At 44.6% G+C, this 24,312-nt stretch overlaps 2 protein-coding genes across 2 annotated transcripts; both read right to left on the bottom strand.

The window, feature by feature from the left end:
• Positions 1 to 622: 622 nt before the first annotated feature.
• Positions 623 to 12,738, bottom strand: LOC139306574 (NLR family CARD domain-containing protein 3-like). The gene is made up of 10 exons (XM_070930475.1): positions 12,699 to 12,738; positions 11,817 to 11,947; positions 11,555 to 11,704; positions 6,713 to 6,791; positions 6,321 to 6,549; positions 4,355 to 6,143; positions 4,083 to 4,256; positions 2,663 to 2,836; positions 2,458 to 2,504; positions 623 to 2,290 (listed from the first exon to the last, which is right to left on the bottom strand). Exons 2-10 carry the CDS (start codon positions 11,903 to 11,905, stop codon positions 1,722 to 1,724), a joined length of 3,300 nt encoding a protein of 1,099 aa, XP_070786576.1. The 5' UTR covers positions 11,906 to 11,947; positions 12,699 to 12,738; the 3' UTR covers positions 623 to 1,721.
• A 2,613-nt stretch (positions 12,739 to 15,351) lies between these two features.
• LOC139306577 (NLR family CARD domain-containing protein 3-like) lies at positions 15,352 to 24,019 on the bottom strand. The gene is made up of 9 exons (XM_070930479.1): positions 23,916 to 24,019; positions 23,666 to 23,803; positions 21,305 to 21,383; positions 20,789 to 21,017; positions 18,817 to 20,620; positions 17,274 to 17,447; positions 16,925 to 17,098; positions 16,352 to 16,398; positions 15,352 to 16,184 (listed from the first exon to the last, which is right to left on the bottom strand). The coding sequence occupies exons 1-9, from the start codon at positions 24,002 to 24,004 to the stop codon at positions 15,649 to 15,651; spliced, it is 3,270 nt and encodes a 1,089-aa protein (XP_070786580.1). The 5' UTR covers positions 24,005 to 24,019; the 3' UTR covers positions 15,352 to 15,648.
• Positions 24,020 to 24,312: the final 293 nt, after the last annotated feature.

The raw sequence follows: 24,312 nt of genomic DNA, 5'->3' as shown, positions 1-24,312 counted from the left end.
GTTACAGCAATGTAAATGTACGACAGTTCATGCAGAACAGCTGACAGTGGAGCTGGAAGTGCTTAATATTGTAGTAATGGCTGAGTGTGTCCTAGGTCTTACTACAACTAGATGTAAAGAGGAAAAAGTTAAATAAAGTTGGAGTTCAAAGTACCAATGTTTCTCCCTCACATGGACGGATTCTGAGGCAGCAGGCTCCTGGGCTCAGACATGTGACACCTCTGTTACACTCTCAACTGTCCCTGCTACACAATTTCTTTTTGCATTGTAGAAACTTTTCAGACAACCATTGTACAATTGTTTTTGCAGTTTAACAAACATCTTGCAGTTGTTAACAAGTACAATAAAAGTTAGTCCTTCCTTCAGTGGGGTCTAAAGTTGACTCATCGTTTCACTCAAACTAAAGCTTCTCCGAGCTTCACACTGAGGTTGCTAGCTTGATGTTAGCCAGCTGGTAAAGGTCTGGGCTCTGTGCAGAACAGCCAAGTTCTTCCACACCAAACTGGGAAAAAACATGTCTTTATGGACAACAGCGTCCACAAACCTTTGTCCATGTACTGTATCTGTCAGCTGAATCAGCTCAGTAGTCCTGACCTGAGAAAGACAACAAACACACTCACAGTAACTTTCTGCTTTTATTGGAACAAGAGCCAGAATTCAAAACTCAACATGACAGAAGGTACAAGTCAACGGCATCTCCACCATTTAATGATTACAGCTTCCATCTTGAAAGGACTGGAAGTGGAAGAAGTTTACAAAGTAAATGAGGAATCTTTTCAATCACTTTCAATTATTTTGTACAAAGTTCATTGATTCATTTATTCCAACAACATGAAAGATTTCTGCAACTGTGATCCTGTACAGCAGGGGTGTCAAACTCAAATACACAGTGGGCCAAAATTTAAAATTAAACAAAGCCACGGGCCAACGTTGAATAAATGACCCTTTAATATGGACCCAAACAAGTTTTGCTTTAACATTGAATATGGAACAAGCAACGCTTATGTAACTTAATAGTGAAGACATGCAAAATCGAATTTCAAATAAAAAAAACATATCAATGGCATATTAAATAAAATTTAAATAGAAATTGTATGTTTTTTTTCTATTTGCAGCCTTCTGAGGTAAATATCAAAATAAACTTTTTCATGTCCAGGTCCTTGTACTTGTCCTGGTGTTTTGTTTCATAGTGTCGTCTAATGTTGTACTCCTTAGTTACAGACACGTTGGCTCCACAAATAAGACAAACGGGTCTGTCTTTTACATATGTAAACAGATATTCTGCCTCCCACCTGTCCAGAAAAGTTCTGTTTTCTGCATTTCTTTTCGCCATTTTTGGGAAGGCGTAACACGGTGACAATTGTAGTATGAGGTCGCGGCGTGGTCTGGGAGAGAGGCACGGGGAGGCTTGGTGAGCGGGGGCTTTCCTGCCGAAGCACAGATCACTACTGACACAGAGTAGAGGGCATGTCTGGGTCCTGTCCTGATTGACGCGCCAAAACAAGAGCAGAGCATTATGGGATTTGTAGTATTAGCGGTGAATGCGCTGTTCTGTACCGGCGGGCCAGCTCTAATATTAATTTTATGTTGCCTCGCGGGCCAAATATAATTACACTGCGGGCCAAATTTGGCCCGCGGGCCAGAGTTTGACACCCATGCTGTACAGACTCAAGTGATCTGTTCAGTAAGAATGTTTCTATAACAGGAGGAGACTCTCCCCCCTACAGAGAACACAGAGACACTGAGGAACCAGAACTGGACCAGAATTCAAACCCAAAGCCAGGATAAAGAGGTTCATTGAATGTAGTGTTGAAGGTGTGGAGGTGGATCAGTGTGTCAGAGGAGACTCTGTAGAAGGACAAAGTGCCAGCAGGACAGTCCACATACACTGCTACTCTGTTAGAGGCAGAGGAGGAGGAGGAGGAGGAAGAGGAAGAGGAGGAGGTCATGGATGTTCCTCTGTTATTGTGCCAGGCAGTGTAACGACCTCCATCAAAGCAGTTCAGACTCCAGGACTGATCGCTCCCTCCTAACTCACAGGCTTCACCGATTCCTCTCCTGCTGATTCCCCTGTAACTCACGGACACTGAAATCTCTCCTCTCCACTCGACCTCCCAGTAACAGCAACCAGTCAGACCAGTTCTACACATCAGCTGAGGCCAGCAGTCAAACCTGTCTGGATGATCAGGATATGACTGATCCTCCTCCACATATGTCGCCTTCCTGTTGTTGTCAGACAGTCTGATCTTTCTGTGTACAGTGTTTGTGTCGAGTGTGAGTTCACAGGAATCTGATGGAGAGAACGAGACACAATACAGCTGCAGTTATTAATCTATCATCTGTTCATTATTGACACTTTGATGATGACATCATGATCTGAATGAGTGATGTCACAGTCTGAAGACGGTTGAATGTGTGCTGCTTTGTTTTCATGAATCAAATGAAAGACACACTTACACTTCCTCAGACCTGGTCTCAACCATCGGACTCCAGCAGGCTCCACCCTGAAAGGAGGAGGGGGGTCAGACCAGCACATCCTCTTTCAGCATGCACACATGGACATTACATTACTATGAGAGGAATGTAATGTCCATGTTTACACAGTTATGTTTTTCTGAGATCTGAAACTGACTGTCTGTGGCTGCAGCAGGCCTCTTCATACCTGAGAGTGTCCAGTCTCCAGTGTGGATCCTCCAGTCCAGCAGACAGCAGCTTCACTCCTGAGTCTCCTGGATGATTGTAGCTCAGGTCCAGCTCTCTCAGATGGGAGGGGTTGGAGCTCAGAGCTGAGGCCAGAGAAGCACAGCCTTCCTCTGTGATCAGACAGCCTGACAGACTACAAACACAAAACAACACACATGGCAGATCATCTGAGGGCACTGCTGTGTCAGTCAGAGACAAGAAGAAACTGTCTACAAATAATCTTAGTTTTTCCTAATTAGCAGTAACACAAAGTACAGCTGAAGCGGATGGGAATGTCATCAGTTCTGCAGGTATTTGGTCAGAAACCAAAGTATTGGACAAACTAACATGTTGACCTGATGATGGCGCTAGATGAAAAGTCAGAGGATCACCAAAGTTATGACAATTAATCCTGAGGGGAACATGTCTGAACCACATTTCATGACAATTGATCCAATAGTTGTTGATCTGAAATTTCAGTCTGGACCAAAGTGCTGCACCGACTGACAGACCCACATTGCCACCCATAGAGGCACGCTGCTAGCATGGCATAAAACATTGAAATGTGTTTATAGAGAGTGAAGCTTTTGTCAAAAAGATAGAATAAAGACATGTACTTTTCAGCACAAAAGAAAATGTGACTTCACAGTGGTATATCAAAGTAGCCACCAAACAAAGGCAATTAGTCTGCAACCAGTGCTTGAGGAACCCCCTGTGAATACTTGGCTGTATATTTTTGTTTGTTTTTTGTTCAGGTACATTTTGGTCCAGATACAAATTGAGAAGAAATCTTTAACATAGTCTGTGGTATTTAATAATTCAACAGCAAAAGCAAAAAGAGAAAGAGAAAAATCATGGAAACTAATTCTAGAAACTAGTGCCAAAGTTCACTTAAATATCTAAATGGTCATCAGTTGAATGGGTTAATCCAAACCCTAGAGTTTACAGTTTACAGTGAGGACTCTCCAGTCCAGCAGATAGCAGCTTCACTCCTCAGTCCAGTAGGCTGTTGTTATTCAAATCCAGCTCTCTCAGACTAGAGGACTGGGGCTGAGAACTGAGCAGGATACATAATCTCTTCTTAGCACAGGATCAAATTCTTGCTGTTTTACTTGAAACAAGTTGGAGACAAGACAATTAATCATTACTGAATCAGGAATAAACAAACAGCCAATAATCACATGATATCAAAACATAAATAAGGTTCGTGATCTCAGCCAGAGATCATATCAATATGTGAATCTGAATTCGAACAAATTCCATTGGAAAATGTTAAGATTTTCTGTATTGCAAAATTTGAAATCCTGACAGAAGGGACTCAGAAACAGAGGCGGTTTAAATTAAATGGAGCTCAGAGAAATCATTAAAAACATGTGAGACAAACTGTGACTTAATCTGACCTGAGAGTTTCCAGTGTACATTGCGGACTCTTCAGTCCAGCAGACAGCAGCTTCACTCCTGAATCCTGCAGGTTGTTGTTACTCAGGTCCAGCTCTCTCAGACTGGAGGACTGGGAGCTGAGAACTGAGGACAGAGCTTCACAGCTTCTCTCTGAGAGGTTACAGCCACTCAGTCTGGAGAGACAACAGAAAGGAAACAAGCAATAAGTTATTTATTTTTCTCTCCAGTTGGACGACAGCAGAGTATTTCTTGATGAATAAATCCCACTTACAGAGCTTTCTTGGAGGTTTTGACCACTGGCAGCAGCCTCAGAAGAGCCTCCTCTGAAGCAGAGTATTTCTTCAGGTCAAACACGTCCAGATCTTTTTCTGATGACAGTAAGATGAAGACCAGAGCTGACCACTGAGCAGGAGAAAGTTCATTTGTGGAAAGTTTTCCTGAACTCAGAGACTGTTGGATCTCCTCCACTAGAGAACGATCATTCAGTTCATTCAGACAGTGGAACAGATTGATGCTTTTCTCTGCAGAGGGAGTCTCCTCGATCTTCTTCTTGATGTACTCGACCGTTACCTGATTGGTCAGTGAGCCACTTCCTGTCTGTGTCAGCAGGCCTCGTAGGAGAGTCTGATTGGTCTCCAGAGACAGTCCCAGGAGGAAGCGGAGGAACAAGTCCAGGTGTCCATTTGGACTCTGTAAGGCCTTGTCCACAGCACTCTGGTAGAACTGTGTCTCTCTTGTTTCAGACTTCTGGGAGGTTGATTGTTCTTCTGACAGCAGATTGACACCAGAGTCGATGAATGTCAGATGGACATGAAGAGCAGCCAGAAACTCCTGAACGCTCAGATGGACGAAGCTGAACACCTTGTCCTGGTACAGTCCTCTCTCCTCTTTAAAGATCTGTGTGAACACTCCTGAGTACACTGAGGCTGCTCTGATATCGATGCCACACTCTGTCAGGTCTGATTCATAGAAGATCAGGTTGCCTTTCTGCAGCTGCTCAAAAGCCAGTTTTCCCAGAGACACAATCATCTTGCTGGTCTCTGGACTCCAGTGCGGATCTGTCTCTGTTCCTCCATCATACTTGACGTTCTTCAGTTTGGACTGAACCACCAGGAAGTGGATGTACATCTCAGTCAGGGTCTTGGGCAGCTCTCCTCCCTCTCTGGTCTTCAACACGTCCTCCAGAACCGTAGCAGTGATCCAGCAGAAGACCGGGATGTGGCACATGATGTGGAGGCTTCGTGAGGTCTTGATGTGGGAGATGATTCTACTGGTCTGATCCTCATCTCTGAACCTCTTCCTGAAGTACTCCTCCTTCTTTGGGTCAGTGAACCCTCTGACCTCTGTCACCATGTCAACACACTCAGGAGGGATCTGATTGGCCGCTGCAGGTCTTGTGGTTATCCAGACGCGAGCAGAGGGAAGCAGGTTCCCCCTGATGAGGTTTGTCAGCAACACATCCACTGAGGTGGACTCTGTAACATCAGTCAGGATCTCTTTGTTGTGGAAGTCCAGAGGAAGTCGACACTCATCCAGACCGTCAAAGATGAACACAACCTGGAACTCTTCAAACCTGCAGATTCCTGCCTCTTTGGTTTCAGTAAAGAAGTGATGAACAAGTTCCACCAAGCTGTACTTTTTCTCTTTCAGCACATTCAGCTCTCTGAAGGTGAATGGAAATGTGAAGTGTATGTCCTGGTTGGCTTTGTCTTCAGCCCAGTCCAGAGTGAACTTCTGTGTTAAGACTGTTTTCCCAATGCCAGCCACTCCCTTTGTCATCACTGTCCTGATTGGTTCGTCTCTTCCAGGTGAGGGTTTAAAGATGTCTTCACATCTGATAGTTGTTTCAGGTCTGCCTGGTTTCCTGGATGCTGTTTCAATCTGTCTGACCTCGTGTTCATCATTGACCCCTCCAGTCCCTCCCTCTGTGATGTAGAGCTCTGTGTAGATCTGGTTCAGAGGGGTCGGGTTTCCTGCTTTAGCAATCCCCTCAAACACACACTGGAACTTCTTCTTCAGGTTAGATTTAAGTTTATGTTGACAAACTCCAGTAGGAGTTTCTGAATGAAGACACAACAAATAAGATCAATAAGTGATTTATATATGGCAATATATAAAATATAACTATTTAATTCCCCTAAAGATTGCATATATAAACATATTTCCGTCCATCTCTTGAGACATTAGTAAATGTCCCATTTATCCATCATGTTAAATCTGTAGAGAAATCCTCTTACTGCTCTGCAGACAGACAGCCAGCTCCTCCTGCTTCATTCTCCTCAGGAAGTTCACTGTGATCTTCCGAAATGCTTCTCTGCTGCTCTTCCTCTGCTCTTCCTCCTCACCGTCCAACACCTCCTCATCCTCCCTCTGACTCTCTGAGCATTCTGGGTAATCTGAACTCAGATCCTTCTGGATCTTCTTCAGCTCGTTCTTCACAAAAGTGACAATGTTCTCCTCCAGCAGCTGGAACAGAATATTATATGAATGACACAATCAAACTAAAATCATGGAACCAAACAAATCAGATCCATGTTGGACAGACTGACAGTCCACTGGTCTAAAAGTGCAGCATGGAGATTATTGTGAACAGAATAGATGTAAAAGTACTTGTTGTACATGTACAGACCATAAATATGGAGTCCAGGTGTGTTTGATGCTGCTGGGCAGACTGACCACTGGGAACCTCTGAGCTGTCCTGGTCCACTCTGTGGAGGAGTCATGAAGAATTAGCAGACAGAGAGAAGAGGACGAGTACTGATAGTAGAAGAGTGTTGAGAACCAGCACCCTGGGACCAGGGGACTGTGGTATCCTGGGTACTGACCTTGTTAATAAACATAAACAACACAATCATTTTGTAGTACAAGCTGCAATGTAACCAATATCATTCAGTCTCATGTGCGTCTTCCCCGTGCATATTACTCTTCATCTCACCCTCACGAGACACAACAGCTAATAGAACTAATAAAATTGTTTTTTGGCCATTGTGGATCGGAGTGGAGAGTGCAGTTTTGATTTAATGATTCTGGTAATGTGATCATTGAGGGGTGTGTCGTTGGGAGCGTGGTGTCTCTAGTTCGGAGGCCTGAACCAGCAGACTGGTGACAGGTCGAGGGGTGAACTGGATGCAGCCAGGCCATAAAGAGGGGACATGCCACTGAGAGCGACTCTTAACAGGAGAGACAGACGACGGCAACAAAGGGCCATCAGACTCCGGAGACGATGAGGGGAAATCCTGCTCATCTAGGATGGAGAATTTGTTGTTTGGGGTCAGCTGAAGGACCTGGGGGGGATGGGAACGTGAAAGAAGCTTCCTGCCATGTTTACTTGTTTACCCTTACGGGCAGCCGTCCATGGTTGTGGTTCGGAGTGGAGTTGGCCAAGGCCTTAGGTCTCGCTCCCTGCCGGCTCCAGCGGTCAAAAGCCTGTGCAGCAGTGACCTCCAAACAAGTGACAGTCGTGTGTCGTGCAGAAGTGACGATGGGGAGAGAGATGAGTGTTTCCCATCCAGTCTACATCTGTTTTGTGGACACAGAGAAGATGGTGTGGTTCTGCTGGCTTAATCTGTCAATCTGTCCAGGGTGTACTTCAAAATTGGAGGTCATTCACAGCCAAGGGTGAAGTGGCTTGCATTGCCACAGCTCCAAGTAAATGACCTGAAGTATCTTGGGGTCTTGTTCACAAGTGAGGTTAAGATGAAGAGTGAGGTCAACAAGCGGATTGGTGCTGGTTTAGCACTAATTTGGACGCTGCACTGGACTGTTGTGGTTAAGAGAAAGCACTTGATTTACCGGTCAATCTCAAGGTTCCAACCTCGTGAGCTCTGAGTAATGACCTAAGAAAAGAGATAATGCATACAAGCTGACAAAATAAGTTTCCTTTGTAGGGTGCCTGGGCTCACCCTTAGAAATAGGGTGAAGAGCTTAGACATTTGGAAGGAGCTTGGAGTACAACTTCTGTTCCTTTGAATCGAGGAGTCAGTTGAGGTGGTTCAGGCATCTGATTCGGATGTCCACACTTGTGGAGGTGTTCCAAGCATGTCCAACTAGGAGGAGGCCACAAGGCAGACCAAGAACACACTGGAGGGATTATATATCGCATCTGCCTGGGAGCACCTTGGGAAACCCCAGGTGTAGAATATTTTTTTTGTCAGTCAGTATGTTTCTTGGAACATTTCGGTCCCCAGAGGTAGCTGCGGAGAGAGCACTCCTCACTTTCATGTTGTTCTCCAGGGTAAAATCATTCCACTATATCAAGTCATCCCGTCAGCTCAGTGAAGATGTCTGCAACAGGTCCAGGCAGCTGTGGAACCGGACCCAGGAGGAGTCTGAGTGAGATGGAGGCAGCTGTGGAACCGGACCCAGGGTGAGTCTGAGTGAGATGGAGGCAGCGGCCCAGTTCTGCTTAAAAGTGGTGAATTTTAAGCTCACAGCAATTTAATATGATACAGTCTCTGGCTTTTGTTTGATATCTAGTGTCTGTATAAAATGTTGTTGCATATTTCTGATCCACTGTTAGCGTAGTTAGCACGCATTAGCTCGGAGGGCTAACTTGGCTTGTTTACAATATTACTGAACGTCGCTGTCACCCTGAACGTCCCGCCGAACCCCATTCAAAAATCTGGCAGTTTATTAAAGCGTTGCTTGATAGTTTATATAAAAAAAAGGAACGAATAGTCAAATATTCAAATTAAACAGCGAAATCCAATTCGACTGACAACATTCTGAGTTGGGTACAGCCCTACCTCTGACCTACAACTCCTGTGCGGTATTTAATGTAACGTTTAATTTACTCAAAAAAAGTTGTCAGTGAACATAATCCAGGCAGAGATTACGTTTACCAGCACAGCGTAACTGGGAAAACTATTTACTAACATATAAATGTAATTTCTAGGAAAATTTCTAGGTGGTTGTGTTTGTACACACCACAAATATTGAGTCTCTGTATGTTTGATGCTGCAGGGCTAACTGACCACTGGGAACCTCTGAGCTCTGCTGCTGAAAACATAATGACACACAGTGTTACATGTGCTGTGTTCTATCTAGTGGATCCTGGTAGAAACACTGCTGGATCCACCAACAAACACAGAGCATATACTTATCATAATTCTTTCTGGGTAAAATATTGCTGAGAAATATACATTTATATATTTATATAAATATAATTATACATAATGTCATTTACTTGGCAAAATACCTTTCCTGCATCTTGGTATAAACATTTCTTGGGTGGTCACTTTCCATGGAAACACCGAAAATTACACTGCGTGCACAATTGTTAGGCAAGTGAGTATCTTGATGACCTAAATGGGCCAAAAAAGAGATTTAAGAGACTCTGAAAAGTCAAAAATTGTAAAATGCCTTTCAGAGGGATGCAGCACTCTTGAAGTAGCTAAGCTATTGAGGCGTGATCATCGAACAATCAAACGTTTTGCTGCAAATAGTCAACAGGGTCGCAAGAAACGTGTGGAGAAAAAAAGGCGCAAATTAGCTGCTAAAGACTTGAGAAGAATTAAACGTGAAGCTACCAGGAACCCATTAACCTCCAGTGCTGCCATATTCCAGAAATGCAACCTGTCCAGAAGTACAAGGTGTTCGGTGCTCAGAGACATGGCCCAGGTGAGGAAGGCTGAAACACGACCACCACTGAACAAGACTCATAAGTTGAAACGTCAGGACCGGGCCAAGAGATATCTGAAGACAGATTTTTCAAAGGTTTTATGGACAGATGAAATGAGAGTGACTCTTGACGGACCAGATGGATCACGAATGGGCACAGAGCTCCACTTCGAGTCAGACGCCAGCGAGGTGGAGGTGGGGTTCTGGTATGGGCTGCTATTATTAAGGATGAGCTAGTTGGACCTTTTCGTGTTGAAGATGGACTTAAAATCAACTCCCAAACCTACTGCCAGTTTTTAGAAGACACTTTCTTCAAGCAGTGGTACAGGAAAAAGTCTACATCATTCAAGAAGGCCATGATTTTAATGCAGGACGATGCTCCATCACATGCATCCAAGTGCTCCACTGCGTGGCTAGCCAGCAAAGGCCTTAAAGATGACAGAATAATGACATGGGCCCCCTTCCCCACCTGACCTAAACCCTATTGAGAACTTGTGGGCACTGTTCCCTCTAAACTGCGCGCCTGCGCAATTGCGCACTGCTGACACTGTCTCCGCGCACAGAAAATCTACACTGCGCACAAAATAAAACTCCAAACTGAACTGAAAATAAAATAAAAATATAACAATTCATTCTGTGCTATTTTTCAGTGTGAGTCAGTGAATGGCCGTTGACTGGCTGCTCCAGCGAATGATGCGATTCACATACTGTAGGTATTTACGCAGCAGTCGCAGCTAATCGACGTCATTGACAGGCGTTCTTATGTGCAGCCACCGATGTTTTAGCTAGCAAAGCGGTGTAGCCGATGTGGATGGAAGACACGCTAATGATGCTAAGTTCTGCTTATGTCGACCCTTTCTAATAATGGCAAAACGAACGGGCAGCGGCACATCCCCTCACCATGCCAAAGTAAAAAAGAAATGTGGTTCTTTTAAGATGGAATGGCTGTCGGAATATGTCCAAACAGAAGAAAAAACTGTGAAACTGGGGGAGATTTTTTCTTTTTCGAGCGAGAAAGGACTGCTCTGCAAAACATGTTGCGAAGCCAAAATTGCAAGCGAGTTTTCGGAGGGAAAAATGAGGACAGAATGGAAGCTGGACTACCTCAAGCGACACATTCAGCACAAAAGCCATTTGAAAGCAATCTCACCCAGTGCACAGCAGGAGCTTCACACTGGCTCATACTTATAATACAAGTCTAAGCTTTATAATAAAAATGTTAAGTGTGTTTTCAAAACTGGAGTATACAGTTGGCTTGGTTTGGTGGGCATGTTTTGCCATAGCTAAAATTAAATATTTATACTCCCAATAGCGTTAACATACTACACAAGTCATGAACAAGATTTTTATCATTTTCATTGTAAGTGGGATAAAGCACTTAATTAAAAGTATTCTAACAGAAATGTAAATGCTGTAATTTGATTCTTTTTATAAACCATGTAACTTGGATGGATGCGATGCTGGCGTGACCACAGTGCACACGTCTGATGTTGCTCACAGTGGTCCAAGGGACTGCTCACCGAGTTTGTGTGTTTGCTCTGACACATGAAAAATTAGAGGGAACATTGCTTGTGGGCCCTTCTTAAACGTGAGATTTACAGTGAGGGAAGACAATACACCTCTTTGAACAGCATTTGGGAGGCTGTGGTTGCTGCTGCACAAAAAGTTGATCATCAACACATCAAGAAACTAACAGACTCCATGGATGGAAGGCTCATGACAGCACTGTATTTGTTCAAAAATAAAATTAATCCTCAGGAATACAACTTGCCTAATTGTGCACACAGTGTATGTTCAATTTTAATTGTTCGAATACCAAACAACAAAAATAACTTCCAATTTAAATTCTTACCTTTGACTATCAGAATGGTGTCCATCTTTGAACTTAATAGGTCGATCCATAGACCACTCACTCTTGAAGGACACACAGCTGGGTCCAGGTCCACGTTCAGTACCAGGTCCTGGTCCAGGTCCGGGAGAGTCTGGTCTCTGCTGCTCTGGGCTTCAACACAACACACACAGAGCTTTGACTGTGAATAATGATGGTGGAGTGATTTGAGTGCTGAGCTCCGACATGGAGAAGAGTCATGGACAGTTAGAGATCCTCATCTCACCTCGGAGCTTTGGTCTGGTTGTCATGGTCCCCACGCAGAGTGGTTTTAGATGGAGGGACTCCCTCCTCTCTGTCCTCACACTGACTCATGCTGCTGAACTCACATCTACATCAGCTCACACACACTTTCATCTGGAGAGGAAACACAAATCATTCATCTGCACATGACTGAAATCATGTCATCTGACATCCTGCAGTTCACTTTGGCACCATCAGATGGCGCCACATGACTTCTAAAGACCAGCAGAGAAACATTTCATCTTCATGTGACGTGTGGTTTGTTATTGGACAGAGAAGAAGCTCTGAAACAACAAAGTTCCCATGAGGCAGTGGTACATCAAGTACTCACAAATACAACATTGAGAAAATACTCTGTTCAAAGTAAAAGTCCTGCATTCAAAGTTTGACTCTAGTACAAAAAGTATTATTAACAACATGTACTGACATGTAACATTGCAACTGACACAAAGAAGCGACACGAGTTCCTGTTGGAAGATTAAAACATGACCCCCATACTGACTGAAATATAACACCGACACAAAGAGCTGTTCTGAAGCCGCCTTTAGTGGCTCAGACAGCGGGAGAGCAGCGGCTCGTCTCCGCCTCCTCCACCGGCTGCTTCAGCCATCAGGAAGTGGAGCTACACAGTAATAACGACTCTGTGTTCAACTACTGAGGACCAACTGACTCTACTTCTCCTCTTCTTCCACCGGTTCCACTCACTAATACAAAATGGCGGAGAGCCGTTTGTTATCAAAGTTGTTGACAACCGAGCGGCAGATTTCTGCTGTTTTTACTGCTACAAGCTAACAGCAGTTAGCGCCGACAAGACGAGCAAAGAGTCATTAAAGTGTGAAACAGAGAAACATGCCGGTTACATTACCTTGAAATGGAGGAAAGAAGCAGCGCCAAGACGACAGAAAGCGAAAGTAAACTTTAAACCGGAAACAGAATGGGAGGGGTGTTGTTGTTCAGTCACCGGAGGCGACATTTTGGAGCTCAGTTCAACTGTAACATCATTTATTTATTCTAGCCTGCACAATGGACTATGTTACTCACAGAACTTTGTCGTTATTTCTCAAAACCAACGTATCTCGTTAAAACAAACTTCTCACAATAACAACAAAGTGATGGATGGTATTTAGTTTGTGTCTCATCACCAGTATCTATAAAACTAAATCAAACCATATTTGAATAGCTGATGCTACAGTCTCTCCATCTTCTTGTTTTAGCACCAAACGGAAGTTTCTTGTTATAATAATGTATCAGCTTATCGTGTTATAAAATAAACCTTTATTTTCGCAAGACTACTGCTTCTGTGATAGTTACAGCAATGTAAATGTACGACAGTTCATGCAAAACAGCTGACAGTGGAGCTGGAAGTGCTTAATATTGTAGTAATGGAGTGTGTCCTAGGCCTTACTACAACTAGATGTAAAGAGGAAAAAGTTAAATAAAGTTGGAGTTCAAAGTACCAATGTTTCTCCCTCACATGGACAGATTATGAGGCAGATTAAGCGCTGCGCCGATCAGCTGTCTCCGGTGTTCACGGACATCTTCAACACCTCACTGGAGACATGCCACGTGCCAGCCTGCTTCAAGGCCTCCACCATCATCCCCGTCCCCAAAAAACCAGGGCCCACAGGATTAAATGACTACAGACCCGTCGCCCTGACCTCTGTGGTCATGAAATCATTTGAACGCCTGGTCCTGTCCCACCTCAAATCCATCACAGACTCTCTGCTGGACCCCCTGCAGTTCGTCTACAGACCTGTTGGCTCTGTAGACGACGCCGTCAACCTGGCTCTACACTTCATCCTCCAGCACCTGGACTCCGCAGGATCCTACGTCAGGATCCTGTTTGTGGACTTCAGCTCTGCCTTCAACACCATCGTCCCGGCTCTTCTTCAGGACAAGCTCTCCCAGCTCAACGTGCCTGACCCCCCCTGCAGGTGGATCACAGATTTCCTGTCTGACAGGAAGCAGCATGTGAAGCTGGGGAAACACGTCTCAGACTCGCGGACGATCAGCACCGGCTCCCCTCAAGGCTGCGTTCTTTCTCCACTACTCTTCTCCCTGTACACCAACAGCTGCACCTCCAGTCACCAGTCCGTCAAGCTCCTGAAGTTCGCGGACGACACCACCCTCATCGGACTCATCTCTGGAGAGGATGAGTCTGCCTACAGGTGGGAGATTGACCATCTGGTGACCTGGTGCAACAGCAACAACCTGGAGCTTAACGCTTCAAAGAGATGGTTGTTGACTTTAGGAAGAGCGCAGCCCCACCCGCCCCCATCACCCTGTGTGACTCTCCAGTGGACACTGTGGAGTCCTTCCGTTTCCTGGGCTCCATCATCAGCCAGGACCTCCGGTGGGAGCTGAACATCAGCTCCCTCATCAAGAAAGCCCAACAGAGGATGTACTTCCTGAGGCAGCTGAGGAAGTTTAACCTGCCACAAAAAATGCTGGTTCACTTCTACACTGCCATCATAGAGTCCATCCTCACCTCCTCCATCACCGTCTGGTACGCTGCTGCCTCCACCAAGGACAGACGCAGACTGCAGCGTATCATCCGCTCTGCAGAGAGGGTGATCGGCTGCAACCTCCCATCTCTTCAGGACCTGTACTCCTCCAGGACCCTGAGGAGAGCCAGGAAGATCGCTGCTGACCCCTCCCACCCCGGACACCATCTGTTCGACCCCCTCCCCTCTGGCAGGAGGCTGCGGTCCATCAGGACCAAAACCTCCCGCCACAAAAACAGTTTCTTCCCCTCTGCAGTCAACCTGACAAACTCTCACTGACCCCCCCCCAGAACACAAACACAAGCTATACGTTATATTAACGTACATCACCCCTGTCCCCACTGCGTTACATTAACGCACCCACCCCCTACTGGACACTTTACTTTATTCTGGTCACTGCACTGTTGTTATTTATCTTATCTTATTTTTATTTTTATTCTTATTGTTATTTTAGCTTTTATATTCTACTTATTTGTTATCAAAACAATAGCACCTTCAGACCACAGCAAATTCCTTGTAATGTATGTTACTTGGCAATAAACAGTTTCTGATTCTGACTCTGATTCTGATTCTTCTGAGGCAGCAGGCTCCTGGGCTCAGACATGTGACACCTCTGTTACACTCTCAACTGTCCCTGCTACACAATTTCTTTTTGCATTGTAGAAACTTTTCAGACAACCATTGTACAATTGTTTTTGCAGTTTAACAAACATCTTGCAGTTGTTAACAAGTACAATAAAAGTTAGTCCTTCCTTCAGTGGGGTCTAAAGTTGACTCATCGTTTCATTCAAACTAAAGCTTCTCCGAGCTTCACACTGAGGTTGCTAGCTTGATGTTAGCCAGCTGGTAAAGGTCTGGGCTCTGTGCAGAACAGCCAAGTTCTTCCACACCAAACTGGGAAAAAACATGTCTTTATGGACAACAGCGTCCACAAACCTTTGTCCATGTACTGTATCCGTCAGCTGAATCAGCTCAGTAGTCCTGACCTGAGAAAGACAACAAACACACTCACAGTAACTTTCTGCTTTTATTGGAACAAGAGCCAGAATTCAAAACTCAACATGACAGAAGGTACAAGTCAACGGCATCTCCACCATTTAATGATTACAGCTTCCATCTTGAAAGGACTGGAAGTGGAAGAAGTTTACAAAGTAAATGAGGAATCTTTTCAATCACTTTCAATTATTTTGTACAAAGTTCATTGATTCATTTATTCCAACAACATGAAAGATTTCTGCAACTGTGATCCTGTACAGACTCAAGTGATCTGTTCAGTAAGAATGTTTCTCTAACAGGAGGAGACTCTCCCCCCTACAGAGGACACAGAGACACTGAGGAAAAAGGCCAGACTCCAAAGCCAGGATAAAGAGGTTCAGTGATTGTAGTGTTGTAGGTGTGGAGGTGGATCAGTGTGTCAGAGGAGACTATGTAGAAAGACAGAGTGCCAGCAGGACAGTCCACATACATTGCTGCTCTGTTAGAGGCAGAGGAGGAGGAGGAGACTGATGTTGCTCTGTTATTGTGAAAGACAGTGTAACCATCATCAGAGCAACTCATTCTCCAGGACTGAGGATTCTCTCCAAATCTGCAGTCAGCTCTGTCTCCTCTCCTGCTGATTCCTCTGTAACTCACTGCTACATAAACCCCTCCTCTCCACTCGACCTCCCAGTAACAGCGACCAGTCAGACCAGTTCTACACAGCAGCTGAGGACAGCACCGGTCAAACCTGTCTGGATGATCAGGATATGACTGATCCTCCTCCTCCACATGTGACGCCTTCCTGTTGTTGTCAGACAGTCTGATGTTTCTGTTCACTGTGTTTGTGTCGAGTGTGAGTTCACAGGAATCTGATGGAGAGACCGAGACACAATACAGCTGCAGTTATTAATCTATCATCTGTTCATTATTGACACTTTGATGATGACATCATGATCTGAATGAGTGATGTCACAGTCTGAAGACGGTTGAATGTGTGCTGCTTTGTTTTCATGAATCAAATGAAAGACACACTTACACTTCCTCAGACCTGGTCTCAACCATCGGACTCCAGCAGGCTCCACCCTGAAAGGAGGAGGGGGGTCAGACCAGCACATCCTCTTTCAGCATGGACACACGGACATTACATTATCTCATACACAGTTTCAGGAAAAAATACAAAGTGAAGCATGAAGTCACTGAGAGAAGTAGTGAGATCACGTCATATAAAAAAAAGATCTGTTTATTGGATTGCTGCTCTTTCGTCTTGTGTCGTGGCTCTGATCAGAGAACTCTTTGAATTGTTGGAGAATGATATTGGTGTACAAGTAGTACAGGCCTCTGTTCTCAGTTCCTATTCTGAACATATGACAAGAGTGTTTAGAAGGTCTGCAGTAACGTGAAACCTCATCTGTTTTTACTTGTCTTTCCACAGTAATTTAAAAAACTCTGTGTCACTTTGTGTCGTGAGGTGACAAAATTAGTTGGACCAGACCGTCAACCTTTGACAGCTTGGTGTGTCAAGGTCATATGATCCAACAGTGTCACAGAGAAATGTTTCTTCCTCCGCTATCAGACTGATTGTCTGTGGCTGCAGCAGGCCTCTTCATACCTGAGAGTGTCCAGTGTCCAGAGTGGATCATCCAGTCCAGCAGACAGCAACTTCACTCCTGAGTCTCCTGGATGATTGTAGCTCAGGTCCAGCTCTCTCAGATGGGAGGGGTTGGAGCTCAGAGCTGAGGCCAGAGAAGCACAGCCTTCACTTGTGATCAGACAGCCTGACAGACTACAAACACAAAACAACACACATGGCAGATCATCTGAGGGTGGAGGTAGTGGTATCGAAAATCTTAAAAACTACTGATATTCAGAATCATGACATGAGAGACTGTTTAAACCACATGGAGATCATAGTCTAGGGAAATATCTCAAGTCATTCAAGACAGACAATTTGATGCAACCTGAGTGTTTCCAGAGTGCAATGTCGACTCTCCAGTCCAGCAGACAGCAGCTTCACTCCTGAATCCTGCAGGTTGTTGTTACTCAGGTCCAGCTCTCTCAGACTCTCAGACTGGGAGCTGAGAACTGAGGACAGAGCTTCACAGCTTCTCTCTGAGAGGTTACAGTCACTCAGTCTGGAATGACAGTAATGAAAAAGAAGACAAACAGTTCATTATAACTGTACTAGGAATATATAGGCACGATTTCATTTAAATTACATGATATCAATACATGGATGAGCTTTTTGAAATCAGCTAGGGATCCAATCTGTTTGTTCTATGTGAAGATGAATCAGACCAAAATACAATATGGAGGATTTTCTATACAGTGAAATTTACAATCCAGATGTACATAATCTGACATCAGAAATCTTTTCATAGCTTGGCGTCAGCATGCCAACACCCCCACCAGTGGTACCAGCTAGTCATGAAGGGCCCCAGTGAAAATACTGCTATTTTCAAGTCACTCATCACATATTATAACAGCCTGGTACAGCGGCCTGTATCAGAACCAAACAACCAAACTACCAAAACAAACTTGCCATGATGCAAGTAGTTTTAAATTAGTTTTAACTTTCAATAGGCCATCTTAGGCCACAGGACCCAGTGAAGTTGAACTGGCTGCACTGCTGAGGTCATTGACGGACAATGGAAGGAACACTTTTAGGAGCTCACTTCAACTTCACTAGCTTACTTTATTTACAGTTTCAATACTAATTTCCAGGGAGTCCTGTATCTATATATATTAAAAACAAACAATAAAAACAAGTGATCAAGTGTTCTGGTGTCCAGATTTAAATTTCCAGTTGAAAGCATGTTGTTCCCTTGTAGACCTGCACTAATGGAAGGGTTCGTGCCAAATTGCCAATTTATTACAGGATGGGCCTCACACTAACCTGATAACCTTCAAGGCCACATTCCATCGTGGCCTGGAAGTTCACTGTACACAGCACACTGTGAACTCAAGAACAAAAGAACAAAAGGTCCGTGTTGCCCACACGCACAGAATTCAGTTGGATCCCTGGGCCCGATAGAACTAGCTGAAGGCCGGCATCTAGCGAACCTAAATTGCTTCTTCCAGCTTAAAGAAACCTGCTGTAAGCCTGCTGCCACTGCGTGTAATGGTGGAAAATGGATGGGAGGATGGAAATCCTGACCTGAGTCAGGTTGTTGAAACTGCATAGATCTGATGAAACAATGTCACAAGAATCAATAACTTGATCTTACCTGAGAGTTCCTAGTTTCGAGTGTGGACTCTCCAGTCCAGCAGACAGTAGTTTCATTCCTGAATCCTGCAGGTTGTTGTTATTCAGGTCCAGCTCTCTCAGACTGGAGGACTGGGAGCTGAGAACTGAGGACAGAGCTTCACAGCTTCTCTCTGAGAGGTTACAACCACTCAGTCTGAAGAGTTAAAACACAAGTAGTAAGTAATTGTTCTCTCTTGCTGAAAAGATGGTTGTGTATTTAAAATATTTTCAGTATATACAAACATGTATGTGCTTACAGAGCTTTCTTGGAGGTTTTGACCACTGGCAGCAGCCTCAGAAGAGCCTCCTCTGAAGCAGAGTATTTCTTCAGGTCAAACACGTCCAGATCTTTTTCTGATGACAGTAAGATGAAGACCAGAGCTGACCACTGAGCAGGAGACATTTTCTCTCTGGAGAGTCTTCCTGATGTCAGGGACTGTTGGATCTGCTCCACTAGAGAACGATCATTCAGTTCATTCAGACAGTGGAACAGATTGATGCTTTTCTCTGCAGAGGGAGTCTCCTCGATCTTCTTCTTGATGTACTCGACCGTTACCTGATTGGTCAGTGAGCCACTTCCTGTCTGTGTCAGCAGGCCTTGTAGGAGAGTCTGATTGGTCTCCAGAGACAGTCCCAGGAGGAAGCGGAGGAACAAGTCCAGGTGTCCATTTGGACTCTGTAAGGCCTTGTCCACAGCACTCTGGTAGAACTGTGTCTCTGCAGATTCATCTTTTCTTGTTTCAGACTTCTGGGAGGTTGATTGTTCTTCTGACAGCAGATTGACACCAGAGTCGATGAATGTCAGATGGACATGAAGAGCAGCCAGAAACTCCTGAACGCTCAGATGGACGAAGCTGAACACCTTGTCCTGGTACAGTCCTCTCTCCTCTTTAAAGATCTGTGTGAACACTCCTGAGTACACTGAGGCTGCTCTGATATCGATGCCACAATCTGTCAGGTCTGATTCATAGAAGATCAGGTTGCCTTTCTGCAGCTGCTCAAAAGCCAGTTTTCCCAGAGACACAATCATCTTCCTGGTCTCTGGACTCCAGTGTGGATCTGTCTCTGCTCCTCCATCATACTTGATGTTCTTCAGTTTGGAATGAACCACCAAGAAGTGGATGTACATCTCAGTCAGGGTCTTGGGCAGCACTCCCCTTTTTCTTTTTTTTAACACGTCCTCCAGAACCGTAGCAGTGATCCAGCAGAAGACCGGGATGTGGCACATGATGTGGAGGCTTCGTGAGGTCTTGATGTGGGAGATGATTATGCTGGCCTGCTCCTTATTCCTGAACCTCTTCCTGAAGTACTCCTCCTTCTGTGGGTCAGTGAACCCTCTAACCTCTGTCACCATGTCAACACACTCAGGAGGGATCTGATTGGCTGCTGCAGGTCTTGTGGTTATCCAGAGGCGAGCAGAGGGAAGTAGGTTCCCCCTGATGAGGTTTGTCAGCAGCACATCCACTGAGGTGGACTCTGTAACATCAGTCAGGATCTCTTTGTTGTGGAAGTCCAGAGGAAGTCGACACTCATCCAGACCGTCAAAGATGAACACAACCTGGAACTCTTCAAACCTGCAGATTCCTGCCTCTTTGGTTTCAGTAAAGAAGTGATGAACAAATTCCACCAAGCTGTACCTTTTCTCTTTCAGCACATTCAGCTCTCTGAAGGTGAATGGAAATGTGAAGTGTATGTCCTGGTTGGCTTTGTCTTCAGCCCAGTCCAGAGTGAACTTCTGTGTTAAGACTGTTTTCCCAATGCCAGCCACTCCCTTTGTCATCACTGTTCTGATTGGTTTATCTCTTCCAGGTGAGGGTTTAAAGATGTCTTCTTGTCTGATTGTTGTTTCTGGTCTGTCTGGTTTCCTGGATGCTGTTTCAATCTGTCTGACCTCGTGTTCATCATTGACCCCTCCAGTCCCTCCCTCTGTGATGTAGAGCTCTGTGTAGATCTGGTTCAGAGGGGTTGGGTTTCCTGCTTTAGCAATCCCCTCAAACACACACTGGAACTTCTTCTTCAGGTTAGATTTAAGTTTATGCTGATAAACTGGAACAGGATGTTCTGAATGAAGACACAACAAATAGTATCAGTAGGGGTTTTATACCGTACATTATGACTATTTAATTCCCCTAAAGATTGCATATATAAACATATTTCTGTCCATCTCTTGAGACATTAGTAAATGTCCCATTTATCCATCATGTTAAATCTGTAGAGAAATCCTCTTACTGCTCTGCAGACAGACAGCCAGCTCCTCCTGCTTCATTCTCCTCAGGAAGTTCACTGTGATCTTCCGAAATGCTTCTCTGCTGCTCTTCCTCTGCTCTTCCTCCTCACCGTCCAACACCTCCTCATCCTCCCTCTGACTCTCTGAGCATTCTGGGTAATCTGAACTCAGAACCTTCTGGATCTTCTTCAGCTCGTTCTTCACAAAAGTGACAATGTTCTCCTCCAGCAGCTGGAACAGAATATTATATGAATGACACAATCAAACTAAAATCATGGAACCATTTTTGTTAACTATAAATATGTTCTTCCCTTAATCTTAAGGAAATCTTTCCTAAACTCAGACTCACCACTCCACCAGGTGCTGATTGATGAGTTTCAAATAAACGCCTGCTTTTCTCTTCAGTTAAGCTAAATAAAGGCCATTGCCAATATTTGAACATTTGTTATATCATGAGTAGTATGGGTTTTGTTAATTTAATTGAGAGCTGAAGTAAAGTCTGTTGTACTTGTACAGACCATAAATATGGAGTCCAGGTGTGTCTGATGCTGCTGGGCAGACTGACCACTGGGAACCTCTGAGCTGTCCTGGTCCACTCTGTGGAGGAGTCATGAAGAATTAGCAGACAGAGAGAAGAGGACGAGTACTGATAGTAGAAGAGTGTTGAGAACCAGCACCCTGGGACCAGGGGACTGTGGTATCCTGGGTACTGACCTTGTTAATAAACATGCACCTGTTTGTAACAGAGAATCATTTTGTAGTACAAGCTGCAATGTAACCAATATCATTCAGTCTCATGTGCGTCTTCCCCATGCATATTACTCTTCATCTCACCCTCATGAGACACAACAGCTAATAGAACTAATAAAATAAATTTTTTGGCTATGGTGGAGCCCTAGGACAGAAATCCGCTGGCACCCTTAGAATTGATCTTTTCATCGCAAATTAACTATGACATTTTATTTTTACCTGATTCTACTTCACTCAACTTCTGGTTGTTCATGTGACATCAACAATACATCTCTCAATGAGTATCTGATCGACATGTTTAATGAGAGGAGCAGAACTGTCATCTGATCACCACCTGGTGCTAAGTTGGATCAGGTGGACAGACCTGGTAAACTCAAACGGGTAGTGATGGTGAACTGGAAATGTCTGGCTGAATGAACTGTTTGCGAGGTCTTGAACTCCCGGTAACATGAAATCCAAGTGGGCCATGTTCAAAGTCTCCATTGCAGTTATTGAGAGTTGTGGCCAAGAAATCATTAGTGCCTGTTGTAGTAGCAACCACAGAATCCACTCGTACGATGAAGGAGTCCGTCAAACTGAAAAAGTTATTTCGGGCACCCCTACCCCGAAAGACTCCTGAAGCAGTGGACAGGTATAATGATGCCAGAAGTTCTGTAGCTTCTGTGGTCATGAAAGCAAAAAATTGTAGGTAGAGGGAATTTGGGGGAGGGCTTTTTTCATATCAGCAAGATAGAATTAGCTTGATGTTTATGACAGTGAGTGATCCAGTGAGACTGGATCTGAACAACCAGTTTGCATAGGGAGATGAACCTGAGTTGGGGGGGGGGGCTGGCGCTGCATACAGTGGCCTGAGATGAAACCAGAGAAGAAGATGAGGATTGTATGTGGGATGTAAATAGTCATTGAAAAGGGAAGAACAGTACAGCATGCTGTAAATTTGCCACAAGCATGTGACTACCTCATTTGTTGGGTGAAGACCATCGCGTGCAAACAAATTAGAGTGCTCCCAGAATAGGTCAAAGTTGTGGACAAAACCAATGTTGTGGGTAATACGGGCAGACTGGAGCCAGGTGTGAAGGATAAGGATCCCGCTAAAACGCGCAGCTGCTCAGTCTAGTGTGGGGATTGGACCGGAGACGAGAGCGGACTTTCCACTAGTCAAAGAGACAAATCAAGTCAGCCAAGAGACCTGTGAGCTTTTTCAGGATGTCAGGTATCCTAGGTCCTGGGACCTTGTTTGGGGTCAGCTGAAGGACCTGGGGGGGATGGGGACGTGAAAGAAGCTTCCTGCCATGTCTACTTGTTTACCCTTACGGGCAGCAGTCCATGGTTGTGGTTCGGAGTGGAGTTGGCCAAGGCCTTAGGTCTCGCTCCCTGCCGGCTACAGCGGTCAAAAGCCTGTGCAGCAGTGACCTCCAAACAAGTGACAGTCGTGTGTCGTGCAGAAGTGACGATGGCGGGAGAGATGAGTTTTGTGGACACGGAGAAGATGATGTGGTTCTGCTGGCTTAACATTTACACTTACATTTCTGATTCATTGTTAGTGTAGTTAGCATGCATTAGCTCAGACGGCTAACTTGGCTTGTTTACTACATTACTGAACGTCGCTGTCACCCTGAACGTCCTGCCGAATCCCGTTCAAAAGTTGGGCAAACGTGGCAACATGATTATTGTGGCTGTTGCAATTAGCAGTGGCACTTGTGTTTGTACACACCACAAATATGGAGTCTCTGTATGTTTGATGCTGCAGGGCTAACTGACCACTGGGAACCTCTGAGCTCTGCTGCTGAACTCTGTGGAGCAAATATGATGATTTTGAAAACATAATGACACACAGTGTTACATGTGCTGTGTTCTATCTAGTGGATCCTGGTAGAAACACTGCTGGATCCACCAACAAACACAGAGCATATACTTATTATAATTCTTTCTGGGTAAAATATTGCTGAGAAATATGATATTTAGCTATTTATACATAATGTCATTTACTTGGCAAAATGCCTTTCTTGCATCTTGGTATAAACATTTCTGAGGTGGTCACTTTCCATGGAAGCACAGAAAATTATGTTCAATTTTTAATCAAAAATAACTTAATTTAAATTAAAACTTAATCAATTTCAAATTCTTACCTTTGACTATCAGAATGGTGTCCATCTTTGAACATAATAGGTCGATCCATAGACCACTCACTCTTGAAGGACACACAGCTGGGTTCAGGTCCAGGTCCTGGTCCAGGTCCGGGAGAGTCTGGTCTCTGCTGCTCTGGGCTTCAACACAACACACACAGAGCTTTGACTGTGAATAATGATGGTGGAGTGATTTGAGTGCTGAGCTCCGACATGGAGAAGAGTCATGGACAGTTAGAGATCCTCATCTCACCTCGGAGCTTTGGTCTGGTTGTCATGGTCCCCACGCAGAGTGGTTTTAGATGGAGGGACTCCCTCCTCTCTGTCCTCACACTGACTCATGCTGCTGAACTCACATCCACATCAGCTCACACACACTTTCATCTGGAGAGGAAACACAAATCATTCATCTGCACATGACTGAAATCATGTCATCTGACATCCTGCAGTTCACTTTGGCACCATCAGATGGCGCCACATGACTTCTAAAGACCAGCAGAGAAACATTTCATCTTCATGTGACGTGTGTTTTGTTATTGGACAGAGAAGAAGCTCTGAAACAACAAAGTTCCCATGAGGCAGTGGTACATCAAGTACTCACAAATACAACATTGAGAAAATACTCTGTTCAAAGTAAAAGTCCTGCATTC

This window comes from Enoplosus armatus, chromosome 24 (assembly GCF_043641665.1).
Source record: "Enoplosus armatus isolate fEnoArm2 chromosome 24, fEnoArm2.hap1, whole genome shotgun sequence".
Classification (NCBI taxonomy): domain Eukaryota; kingdom Metazoa; phylum Chordata; class Actinopteri; order Centrarchiformes; family Enoplosidae; genus Enoplosus; species Enoplosus armatus.
The sequence above is the reverse complement of the archived record's forward strand: the minus strand, read 5'-3'. Positions and strand labels throughout refer to the sequence as shown.